The sequence below is a fragment of the Galeopterus variegatus genome, unplaced genomic scaffold (assembly GCF_000696425.1).
Source record: "Galeopterus variegatus unplaced genomic scaffold, G_variegatus-3.0.2 Scaffold131, whole genome shotgun sequence".
NCBI lineage: Eukaryota > Metazoa > Chordata > Mammalia > Dermoptera > Cynocephalidae > Galeopterus > Galeopterus variegatus.
Genome location: NW_007726242.1, coordinates 313,483 through 326,707, shown reverse-complemented (window position 1 = coordinate 326,707; position 13,225 = coordinate 313,483). Strand labels below are relative to the sequence as shown.

The following is a 13,225-nucleotide window of genomic DNA, read 5'->3' as shown; positions in this document are numbered from 1 at the left end:
TTCATGAATGTGCAGAACTGTATTTTTATGTAGTCTCATGTGGTGACCTTTGCCTTTATTATTTCTAATCTCAAAGTTAGGTATTAAAAGGCTTTACCTACTACAAATTATATAAACATTCACTTTATCTATGTTTATTTTAGGTTTCATTTTACCCTCATTTACCCACATTTAATCCAATCCATATATTGTGGTGCATGGTTTGGTTAAGAACAAAGTACTATATCTTTTTTCCATTCCTTAGGCATGTATTCCAGCGACATTGGTTAACCAATCCATTTTTCTTCTGCTGATTGAATTGTCTTCCTTTAAAAAAGCAATGATAATAATAATTATCAAAATGTGTGTTTCTTGACAACTATTTTTTTATTCACCATTCTCTCTTGTCCTATACCATTAATTTGCTCTTATAATTATTCTAGCACATATTATAATAACTCACAAGTTAATTAAACTTATAGGTTAATTTGGGGATAATAGGCATTTTATTTTGTTTTTTAATTCATTTTTAATTGAAAAATATGGTTTTTTTTATCATTACACAATATAAGCATTTTTTGTGGTCCTTTACCAAGTTCTACCTAACATCCCCTCCCCCTTTCGCACCTTTGGTGGCCTCAGTTCCATTCTCTCCTTTTGAAAGTTCCAGAAATTATTGCAATTGTTGTACCTTTCTTACTTAGTTTTTCTTTTTTTTTTTTCAGTTCCAACTTATGAGTGAGGATATGACATATTTCTCTTTCTGTACCTGGCTTATTTCACTTAACATAATTTTCTCTAAGTTCATCCATGTTGCTGAGTAGTATTCCTTTGTGTGTATACACCACATTTTCCTTATCCATCATTCATCAATGGGCATTTAGGTTGGTTCCAACTTCTAGCTATTGTACATAGAGCTGTGATAAACATGGAAATGCAGGTATCCCTTCAACATAATGACTTCCATTCCTTTGGGTATACACCCAAGCAGCTGGATTGCTGGGTCATATGGCAGTTCTATCTGTAGTTGTTTGAGAAACCTCCATACTGTTTTTCACAATCACTGCACTAGTTTACAGTCTCACCAACAGTGTAGGAGTGTTCCCCTTTCTCCACCTCCTTACCAGCATTTGTTATTGTCTATCATTTTGATACTTCCCAGTCTAACTGGTGTGAGATGGAAAGTAACTCAACACAATAAAAGACATTTATGACAAGCCCACTGCCAATATCATCCTAAATGGGGAAAAACTAAAGGGTTTTTGTTAAGAAGAGGAACAAGACAAGGATGCCCATTCTTACCACTCCTATTTAGCATAGTACTGGATGTTCCAGCTACAGCAATTAAGCAAGAGAAAGAAATAAAGGGCATCCAGATTGGACAAGAGGAAATCAAACTGTACATGTTTGCAGATGAGGTGATCCTATATAAAGAAAAACCTAAAGACTCTACCAAAAAACTCTTAGAGCTGATTAATAATTTCAGTAATGTTACTGTATATAAAATCAATACCCCGGGCTGGCCCGGTGGCGCACTGCTACAGTACGCCACTTGGGAGCGTGGCGACGCTCCCGCCGAGGGTTCGGATCCCACATACAGACCGGCCACTCACTGGCTGAGCGAGGTGCGGGTGCAACACCAAGGGTTGTGATCCCGTTGCCGGTCCCAGTCCGGTACGGGGGCGACACTGAGGGTTGCGATCCGTTGCCGGTCACAAAAAAAGACAAAAAGGAAAAAACAAACAAACAAAATAAATAAATAAAATCAACACCCCAAAATTAGTTGCTTTTATATTCTCCAATAATGAACTACCAGAAAGAGAAATCAGGAAAGTAAGTTCATTCACAACAGTCACTCTAAAGGTTTCTTTAGGCCTAATAGTGTTTGCTTTATATATCTGGGTGCCTCATTTTTAGGTGCTATGTATATATAATTGTTATGTCTTCTTGTTGGATAGATCCCTTTATCATTATATAGTGTCCTTTCTTTTCATGGTTAATTCTATTTTATCTGATATAACAATAGATACTCATTTTTAATTTCTATTTGCATGGTATATCTTTTTCCATCCCTTCACTATCAGTCTGCGTGTGTCTTTACAGGTGAGGTGAGTCTTTTGAAGATAGCACATAGTTGGGTGTAGCTTTTTAATCCAGTCAGTCAGTCTGTGTCTTTTGAGTGGGGAATTTAATCAATTTTCATTTAGAGTTGTTATTGAAAGGTATTGTCTTACTCCTGGCACTTTGTCAATTTTCATTTGTATATGTTAAATATTTTTTGTTCCTTTCTTTCCCTTTTATTGTTTGTCTTTGATATTTGTTGGTTTTTTAAGGTAGTTTTATTTAGTTTCTTTCCGTTTCTTGTTTGCATTTTTGTTCTACCACTGGGTTTTGTTCTTTCTTGTGTATTCATGGTAGTGATTATCATTTTTCAAATTCCAGATGAAGGACTGCCTTGAAGATTTCTTATAGGGCTGGTCATGTGGTGGTGAACTTCTGCAGTTTTTGTCTAGAAAATACACTATTTCTCCCTCATTTCTGAAGGATATCCTTGCAGGGTATAGTATTCTTGGCTGGCGGGTTTTTTCTTTCAGTATATTGAATATATCATCCCATTTTCTTCTCACCTGTAGATTTTCCTTAGAGAAGTCTGCTGTTAGTCCAATAGGGGCTCTGTTATAGGTGATGTGATGCTTTTCTCTTCCTGCTTTTAGGATTCTCTCTTTGTCATTGTGGTTTGCCTATTTCACTATAATGTGTCTCAGAAAGGATCTTTCTGGATTGAACCTGTTTGGTGATCTCTGAGCCTACTAGATCTGAAGGTCCATATCTCTCCCTATACCTGGGAACTTTTCTGTTATTATTTCATTGGATAGGTTTTCCATGCCTTTTCCTTTCTCCTCCCCTTCTGGTATACCCATTTGTGCACTTAAGGTTATCTGCTAGTTCTCTTAGATTTTCTTCATTTTTTAAAAATTCTTTTTTTCTTTCTCTTTTTTTAATGTTCACTTGGGTTATATCAAAAAGACTGTCTTTGAGATTAGAAGTTCCTCCTTCTGCTTGTTCTAGCCTGTTGCTTAAATCCCGGTTGTCTTTTTTATTTCATTGAATGAATATTTCAGTTCCATGAGTTATGTTACACTCTTTTTTAAGATATTAATCTCTTTGTGAATTTCCTTCTTCATATCCTGAATTTTCTTTTTCTTGTTTCATTATGTTGTCTAATTGAGCCTTCTCATATCTCACTGAGTTTCCTGGATTGTTCCTCGGAATTCCACTTCAGTCATTTCAAGGGCTTCCTGTTCTTATATGGTCTGGTATTTGAGAATTACTGTATTCTTTCGGTGGTGTCATATTTTATTGGATATTCATATTTACAGAATGTCTATGTTGATGTCTAAGAGTCTTCTGGTAGGGCAGATTCTTCTATTACTCTAGAGTGGGCTACGAGGATAGAGACTTCCTCTTTTTCCAGTCTCTACTGGTAACTCTCCTTGTGTCAGTGTGGTTGAGTGGCTGGCAGGCCACCTGCACAGTGGCTCTGGCAGCTACTGTGATGATGAGCCATATTTGCAGCTGCCATGGCCATAGCAGTAACTCTGCTGGAACAGCAGACCCAAATTTTTCTTTAGTTTGTGTTGTTCACCTTATAAACATTTCTGTGTTCCTCATATGGGTACAAAATGAGTTTTGCCAGAAGAAGTGTTAGGGTCCAACAACGGATTTGCTGGATTTTGTGGATTAAGCAATGTTTTCTTAGATTTAACACCTAAAGCACAAACAACCAAAGAAAGAAATGGATAAATTAGACTCAACCAAAGTTGGAAACTTTGAATGAAAGAAAATATGTGTAAATCATATGTGTGATTAGGATATAATATCCAGAATATATAAAGAACTTTTACAACTCAACAATAAAAGACAACTTCTGACCAAGGTGGTGGAGTAGATGGTACCTAGCATCACTCTCTCCCACAATCAACCAATTTACAACTATTAAAAAGCAATGACAGCCAAGCTGAGGCTGCTAGAGGTATGAAGAGGAGGAGAGACCTATGGAGTTCATGAAGGCAGGAGAAGCCATGATGAAAGAAAGGACCACTCTGACCATTTTGAGCCCCACCCACTTCAAGGCTGGCCCTGGTAAGCACAGGGATCAAGAACTGGTAAAAGCTGCTTCTGTGCCTTTCATATGAAGTTGCTTGGAGGCAGCAGGGGAGAAGAGGGCCTTAGTGGCCCCCAGGCCAGCAAGACCACTAACGGTTCCCATGGACCCACATAGGAGCAAGGAGCCACAGATAACTGAATAAAAGATCCACTCAGAGGCCAGTGAATCATTGCAAGGGACCGGCACATGGCCCATCTCGTGGAAAGTGTTTGGAGTGTAGGTGGTAGGGGAGACTGGCCCACCCTGGGAACACTGGGGCACAGCATGGACAGCCGATCTGTACTCCAGTCAGCACAGGACAACTCAGTGGAGACTGGTCAGGAATATAGAACTGCAGAAGGTACAGTTTGCTGAAAAGACTCAGGCGCAGACCAGAGTTTCCACACAACCCAGGTGTACTGGACCTCACAAGACCCAGAAGAGCTTAAAAGGTCAACAATTAAAACCTGAGCTACACAAAAAGCCTTCCCCAGAGAATCAGCAGCAAAGCAGCAATTTAGCCCAGACACAGTGCTCAAGTGCTGGTTCCCACAGAAAGTTCCCACTTTTTAGAAGTAAGCAAAAGACAACAAATTAGTTCCAGTGCAGAGTTTAAGTGGTGGGAATAGTGAATAATGCAACACAGAACTGAGACAAAAAACAAAACACCCACAAATCAGAGACAAAGTTCTGATATTAACCAGTAAAGGTCTAACACCACCAAAGAATGCATATAAAACCTAGAAGAGCTGGAAAGCCCCCAGGCTCCCAAGCTGGGGTGGGGGGATGGCTGAGGGCCTCAGCCACACCCTCCCCCCCGACCCCCAATGTACACATCCAGCCCAGTGACAAGTACTGGGCCACTGCCGGATGCACCCTGAGCTCCTGAACCTGGGTAGATGGGTGGAGATCCTCAGCTATGGCCCCCTGACATCTGCATCCAGCCCAGCAACAACCACCAAGCCACTGCCAGAAGGGCCCCAGGTTCCTGAGCCAGGGCAGGGGGAGTCCAGAGACCTCAGCCATGCCCCCCAACATCCACATCCAGCCCAGCAATGACCACCAAGCCAATAAATGATTTTTGTATGCTTTTTTGGGGTCCCTGTTGTATATGCCTCTGTCATCGGGCTGCATATTTAGCTAGAGAATGGGACTTCCCAAACAAGATTTTAACATTGAACAGTTCACTAGGAAAAGGTATGAAAATCAGATTCAAATTTGCTGTCAGAGTATATATCAGTAAGTACTCATCAGTATTGGGTGAGATATTCCTGTTTGACCTCTCCTTTCCCAGCATACAAAGTCTTTAGGCCCTAAATCCCATAGAGCATGCAGTTATTTGTAGACCTTATAGCTACCACATCATGAGAACCTCCCAGATCTCAAGAGCTGGCTCTGTTATTTAAACAGTTCTATTTTACATTATGTATTTCTGTGACTCGAACTGGTAATTTTTCAATAATTGGAACAGCTGGGATAGCAGACCCAAATTTTTCTCTAACTTGTTTGTTCGCCTTATAAACATTTCTGGGTGCCTCACATGGATACAAAATGAATTTTGCCAGAAGGACTGTTAGGGTCCCTTGCAAGTGGGACTTTCTTGCCCTTCTTGCAAAGGTGCAAAGTAAGCATTGCCCTGTTAAGACAGTTTGTGGATTTTCCTTGATATACAGCAAGTCATATTCATCTTCTCACTATATTAACCCTTCTCCATTCCTATGTAAGGGAGTGATTCAAATGTCCTTGACACAGCATTGTAATCCAACCTTACTCTTGCTACTGTTCAACAACACAATGAAAAAAATTTAGATTATATACCTTTGAAAAATAGTAAAATCAACATATTAAGGGATAAGAGTGAGATGAGACTAATCTAAAAGTTCTAAAGATCATCTCACAAAATATTATTAAACCCAAAGATATGTTAGAAACAAGGATTTTATCATCAGCTGGTAAAGATTATTTTGTTAGAGGTCTCCCTTTTTACACAAATGCCACTGACTGGGACTTCTGTTCTATACAAATGCCCCTTATTGTACATTAATCTCCTAAAACCAAATAATGCCTGTGAACAAGTATACACAACACCTACTAAAACTTAGGAGAGTTGGATCTGCACTCCATGTCAGGACCCATCCTAAGTGTACAATTCAAAACTCCTGGAAAAGTAATCTTTTTATTATTGTTGTTGTTATGATTACAGCATATTACAAATTTCCTTTTGGTCAGATCATTCTGTGCACTTTGCATCTCCAGAAAAAATGAAATATGTATCAAACAACATACAACTGAGAAGGGAATTGGTGGGGGGAGCTTTTAGAATAATGAGAAATAATTTTAAATAGGTAAACAAGGTCTTTAATAATCTGAATGATGTGGCGGCTGGACAAACATCTCCTAGCCTTTTAAATTAGAACATAATTCCAGTGGGGCCACCTAAATGACTGTGCCTTATATTTATAGTAATACTCTTATCATCTCCCCCTGCTAAGTAAGACTCTAAGCCACCCTGGACTGACCCTATCAGAGCACTTACCTCATAATTTTAGTATTACCTTTTTAATAGATAGGATTAATACAGGTATTATGCCTGTTATACAGCTTTAACTCCTGCACTCAGCAGAATGCTTGAAACTATTCTTAACAAATATTTGCTTAATTATAATTAATCATTTAAATAAGTTACCAACATTTAAGCATAAGGCTGAAATCAAAGTTGTGCCACCATACTAGTGCATTCTGTAGTTCAAAATTATCCTAATATACATGTGGTTGTCTGTTTTTATTGTTTGTGATACGATATCATGAAAAGTCATGGTAATACACCCTGTAATAATGTGAATTGTGATTTTATGTAGTTGGTGATTGGCTCCTCCCCTCAGCTAGATCAAGATTAGAATTCCTTTATCTTAACAATCATGTACTTTTTTGATGATAGCCTTACACAAAGATGCTGCTGTTTTCACTGCTACTGCCACCACGTTTAACTAAATGAAATTGGTAAAGAGCCAAAAACTTTGTTTATCATTTTGTGTAATGATAAATATAGTAATTATCCTGATTTGAGCATCACATATTGCACACAGGGATTGATATTCAATGCTTTACCCCACAAATCTGTGCAATCAATTATGTTTTAATAAAAAATTAAAAAATTTTTAAAAACCTAAATGTATCATCTGAATTGACTAGATATTTCCAAGATATTCAGTTTTTTGTCTTTTTTCTAGAATATTCAACAATACTAAATACTGATTACATTCAATAGATTATACTAGTATTGTAATAAGAAGCATCTACCCCCAATAGGTAGCTTTGGCTGAGAAGAAGATAAAAGAGGTTTTCATCACCTTTTTCTCAAAGCCCTACATCTTGGTCTGCCTTGAGATTTTTCTTACTGTTTTTTCCAGGTAATTTTAGGAAAATAATTTGAATATTCTATTTGTTGCCAAATTCTGCATTTTCAAGCTCAGATGCCACTAGAATGGGGCAACACAGATAGAGCTATAGAAAGAACAACATCCTTGGAGAAGGTCAGTACAGTTTTATAGTGGAGTGAGATAAGGCTTAACATACTTAAATAAATTTAAGTAATTTTAGAACAGAAGAGGATTTAAGATCATTTAGTCCAATGTTAATCAAATCTAGAGGTGTATCAGAATCACCCAATAAGCATGTTAGAAAGTGCAGAATCCTAGGTCACCTACACAGAGATTCTACTTCAGTATGTCTAGATGAAGTCCTAGAATCTATGTCTGTCTTTTTAACAAGTACCCTACATGATTTTGATGCATAGCCAGGCATTTTGGAAACACCTATCTAGTACACTGCCCTGTAGACAGGAATTATGTTTCATTTGTCTCTGCATTCCTAGCTAGATCAGCAAAGTGTCAGGCGCATAGCAGGCGCAAAATAAATGTTTGCAAGAGATGTGGCAGAAAGTGGGGACAAAGAGAAGTTCAGTGACTTATGGAATGTCCCAAATTAAGAAGCATTAGAACCCAGTTTTTATTTGCCCCAGCAATGGAGGAACAAGGGCTTCAGGATCCTCTCTTTTCCAAAGGTCTCTCAGATCAAGTATAGTAAATCAAATCATCCAAAATTGTCAGTCTCTTAAGATTATGTTATGGACATACAGGAGTATATGATCAACAATATGCTGTAGACACAATTCCCATCTCATCTGGTAAATTTTAATTAAATAATTTCTCTGATCATAATTTTCTTAGGTGTTATAAAGATACTTCCTGACCCTTTTCTGCTTCGGTGCATTAGTATGTGGGTTTATTAAATAGTTTAGAAGCACATTGTGTAATAAGTTCCTTGAAGCCAGGAAACAAAATATCACAGTCATCATTATTGCTTTTACTTCTTACATCCACTTCCTATAAAAAGTTTGTGGCCATTTATCAAAACTTCAGGTATTGAATGATTGCTACACGGTCTTTTTAATCTGTTGTACTAGAATTCAATTACATTTTCAAATAAGTTTTCAGTCTAGGAGAGTGTAGTGCATGGTATTCTCTATTTATTGCATCAACATTTCAAAACATGGCTACAAACTTTCAAGAAGGAGGAGGAGGAGAGAGGGAGGGAAAAGGAAGGGAAAGAGGAGGAATAATAAGAATTCTTGAGTTGCAAACTCTTCACCTTGGTTTGTGTTATCTCCCCACGTGATATCTTCACTGACCCACGCTGGTCTCATGTATAAGCGCATTTAGAAAGTTGTGATGAATTTGCCCAAGAGTTCATAGGTTAGAACAATACCACTCATCTCACAGGATTTTTAATTTCTCAGAAAATATCGTGAATTACTGTCATCAGTTCTTAAGGATAAGTTTTGCAAGAAGACTATTGTCACTGTAAATGAATGTGTTACAAGTCATTTGATAACTTTTTCCATTCTCTTCATCAGTATGAATGGCACTGATGAGCCCTTTTAACCAGGTTGATAGTGCCACGATCATCTTGTACTAATGGGCTATTCATGGGCAGTGGGCTAAGTGGACTTAAATAGCTGTGCGTTGCTGCAGAAACCAGTGTGAGAATATCCAGCCTGAAACGATTTAACTATTAAGCATATAAAGGATAACAATGGCTTGCTATAGCAACCATAGCATACCTCATAAGTATACAGACTATGAAAATACCTTTTGTTTAACTTGTATGCTTGAATTACTAGTCATAGGTGTGGAATTGGGAACAGAGTTGGGAGTTGCAGGTTTAATACATAACCTCACTTGCCTAAAGTAGTCTATTTTTTACATTGTTCCTTTTGTTGTTAAATGTAAACTTTGTGAATCAGTTTTCCCTTTGAATTTCTTAGGTAAAAATCAATCTAAGGCAGTGATTAGGAAATACAGAGAAAATTTAGGGTAACTGGCTTGAGCTGAAGCTCAAAGCCTGAAGTAAGCTAGAAATTGAGGAAATGCTACAGGTGATAACTGTGAGATGAAATTAGAAGGGGATGATTGATGGAAAGGCTAGCTTACTTCTCAGGTTAATAACCAACTCTGCACTGGCCTATGAACAACTTTCCATTAAACGGTTTGATTCAGATCAGGCTTGCTTTCCATGGCTCATATATATTAAGGCAGTGATTAGGAAATACAGAGAAAATTTAGGGTAACTGGCTTGAGCTGAAGCTCAAAGGCAGAAGTAGGCTAGAAATTGAGGAAATGCTACAGGTGATAACTGTGAGATGAAATTAGAAGGGGATGATTGATGGAAAGGCTAGCTTACTTCTAAGGTTAATAACCAACTCTGCACTGGCCTATGAACAACTTTCCATTAAACAGTTTGATTCAGATCAGGCTTGCTTTCCATGGCTCATATATATTTAGACTCTCCACCTCTAAACATGAATATCATCATGTGTGTTCTCTAATTGGTCTGTGTGTACTTCAAATGAGTATTTCCTTTTTAACTCATTAGCAGGCTGAAAGGTTGATAATTTATTTTTACAGTTTTAAACTTTCTTAAATATGCAACACGAGATTCAGTAAATGCTCAATCTATCACATACAAAATGAAATAGATTATGAAGTAAAAAAGTTCTAAGAGGGTTTTCTTTTTTCACCATCACTCCTTAGCCCTGACTGCACTCTAGCTAGTCTGTTGCTACACGTGTAACACATTATTCCCCCTTTTTTGTCCACCTGTTTATTTCCATCTTTTAGTCTGCAGTCTTCTTGAGGGCAGGGACTATGTTTTATTTATTGTTGTATTCTCCATAGCCGGTGTAGTACCTGACATAGGAGCTACTCAGTAACTATTATGTTCTATATGTAGGCATATCAAAGTTGCATCAGATATGTATTTGGGGGAGTTGTGTTTGCTTGAGTTAAGAAAAAAGTTGAATCTACCTTTGTCTTCATTGACTGAAAGAGATCTGAACTTATCATAACCCTGCAGCAAACATTTGTCATGTTCTTGGCATTTTACTCAAATTAATGTTTAAAAATACTATTTTCTTTTCCTTTATTGTAGAACTGAACAATGCCACAAAAACATTCTTTACTAAAGAATATTTAAAAATAAAGCAAAGCTTTCAGAAATCCAGCTCTGCAAAATGGCCCCTACCAAACTGCAGAAAAGCATTTCATCTTTTTGGAGGTAAGAAAACTAATACAAAAAAAAAAAAAATTCTGGTAACTTTGTCCAAGCTTTTTTTTAAAAGCTCATTTTTTTTTTTGCTTGAACTTCTACAATGCTAGTGGGAAAAATAAATAAATAAAATAAAAAACAAACAAAAGAAATGCTAACAGAAACATATTCTGTATTAATTAACTTTAAGTAAGGATTTTGCTAAGTATCTCTTTGCTGAAAGCTATGGGTGTACAAGTGTACTTCAAAAAGTTCATGGAGGGCCGAGCCTGTGGCGCACTCGAGAGAGTGCAGCACTGGGAGCATGGCAGCGCTCCCGCTGCGGGCTCGGATCCTATAGAGGGATGGCCGGTGCGATGCGCTCACTGGCTGAGCGCGGTGAGGCTGGTCACAAAAAGGATAAAAAAAAAAAAAAAGTTCATGGAAAGATTCATATTATTTTTTAAGTCTGTTTTTCCATGAACTTTTTGAAGTATCTTCCTACATGTGAAGAAAATGAAGACTATGCAGTAAGACCAAATATGAGAGAAACCCATGACTAAGTTGACTTTGCTTTGCCATCAATAATGTTTAACATGTGAATAGATAATGAAAATGCATCTCAAAAGTGTCAGATCTGATAAAAACTGTATTTGACAAAAGCACTAATACTCTTCTTAAAGATTCTTTTATTATTATTATTTAAGACAAGTAGAAAGTGACAGAACCTTGCTGTAGAGGATGGATCAGAGGTGTACATGATCTGGAAATACCAGCTTCTGGGTTCAGGTCTACGTATCTGTATGACTTCAGGGATGTCATAGAATCCTCTTCTGTTTCCATTTTCTGATCTATAAAATGGGGATAATTATTTCTGTTCCACCTAATTAGTACAGTTGTTGTAAAGATCAAATGAGCTAATGTGAAAGCACATTCTCATTTATAACTAATTGCACTGTATAGATATAAGGAATTATCAAAATAAGGGCAAGGCAATTTCAAATACCTTTTTCAGGTTTGAGAATTTGTTACTGTATATACAATATGGGCATAAAATATAATTTCATCTTCTATAAAAATATGTTCATCAGAGCATGAACTACTGTGCAGTTTTAGTATTTACCACTTATGATGTTATGGGGCCTTGTAGGAAAAGTTCAGATATGAGGAACTGTGGTCTTCAGGGAACAGGAGGAACTTCTACATAAGAACAGCAACAAGATCAATATAACAATGACACAAACCAAAAGGAGATAGAAGCAGGACCTGTACGGTTGAGGCAAAAAATAGATACATGAAATCTCTTAAGTTTGAAAGAAGTAGTTTAAGGACCAATATAACTTTATATCATGGTTTAAATGAAGAAAATAATTAAAGGACATTATATAAGCACATACTACTTTATGAAGTGGTTAGAAACTGTAAAATGTTATTATCTAGAGATTTGATTTAAATAGGTTTGAAATATATTACATTTAGCCCAAAATGAAATTAAATATAAGAAAGTCAGTCTTACTTAAAGAATTTCATGTCAAAGAAAGTTTGTAATTTACCCCCCCTCATGGCACCATCTGGGGGAGGGGGGATTTGGGAGGGTAGTTATATGCAGAGTTTTGACTGCACAGGGGTCAGTGCCCCTAATCCCTGAATTGTTCAAATTCCCGCCGAGGGTTCGGATCCCACATACAGACCGGTTCCCGCTCACTGGCTGAGCGAGGGGCGGGCGCAGCACGGAGGGTTGCGATCCCGTTGCCGGTCCCGGTCCGGTACGGGCACGACACTGAGGGTTGCGGTCCGTTGCCGGACACGAAAAAAGACAAAAAATATATATATATATTCTTCCCTTGTATCCTACCCTTCACCTTATACTCATTTTTAAAAGAATGAAGCATCTTTCTTTTACAATAACCCTACACTTTCCTTTGCCTTTTTGTATTCCAATGTAGCACTGAAACTATCATTTAAATAGTTGCCTCCTTGTAATTTCATCTTATTTGTCTTCCCCATAGGAATTTCACATAATTTTTTAAATATATTCTTATGGAGGATGTTCAAAGTAGCATTTTTTATCACCCAACTTAAAAATATATATTACTATCAGGAGCTCAGCTGAGCTGGACAAGAGCTGAGCTGTTAGGTGTCCAGAGCAGGCAATTAAAGCAGCAAGCCAAAAATGAAAGAGTTAAGCCTTAACCACTTCCTGCAATGTTAGCAAGAATCTAAAACCAGAAGAGATGCTAACTCTCCCCTGTTCCACTGCCCTCGTGGTATGGTGCACTTGTCCAGAGCCAGGTGGAGCAGCACAGTCATGGAGGTTGCCTCACCATTAAGGGAGCCCCAGACAAAAAGCTCCATCAGTAATGTGGACTTTGGGGCCAGGAAGTGTGACAAGGGGGGGAAGGCTGGGAGTGGGGAAATACTTGGTACTGACTTAGAGTGGGGAAAAAGTATCATGGAGGTTTTTTTCCTCCCACCCTTGTAAGGAGGCCTTTTACCCAAGGCCTCAGATAAAGA

General features: G+C 37.8%; 1 protein-coding gene across 1 annotated transcript in view; it reads left to right on the top strand.

Annotated features, from left to right (window-relative positions):
- RNF180 (ring finger protein 180) overlaps positions 1–13,225 on the top strand; it is a 184,606-nt gene that overhangs the window by 135,426 nt on the left and 35,955 nt on the right. Inside the window, exon 5 of the mRNA XM_008588654.1 lies at positions 10,616–10,741. Coding sequence (XP_008586876.1) covers positions 10,616–10,741 — 126 coding nt within the window. The remainder of the gene's footprint in view (positions 1–10,615; positions 10,742–13,225) is intronic.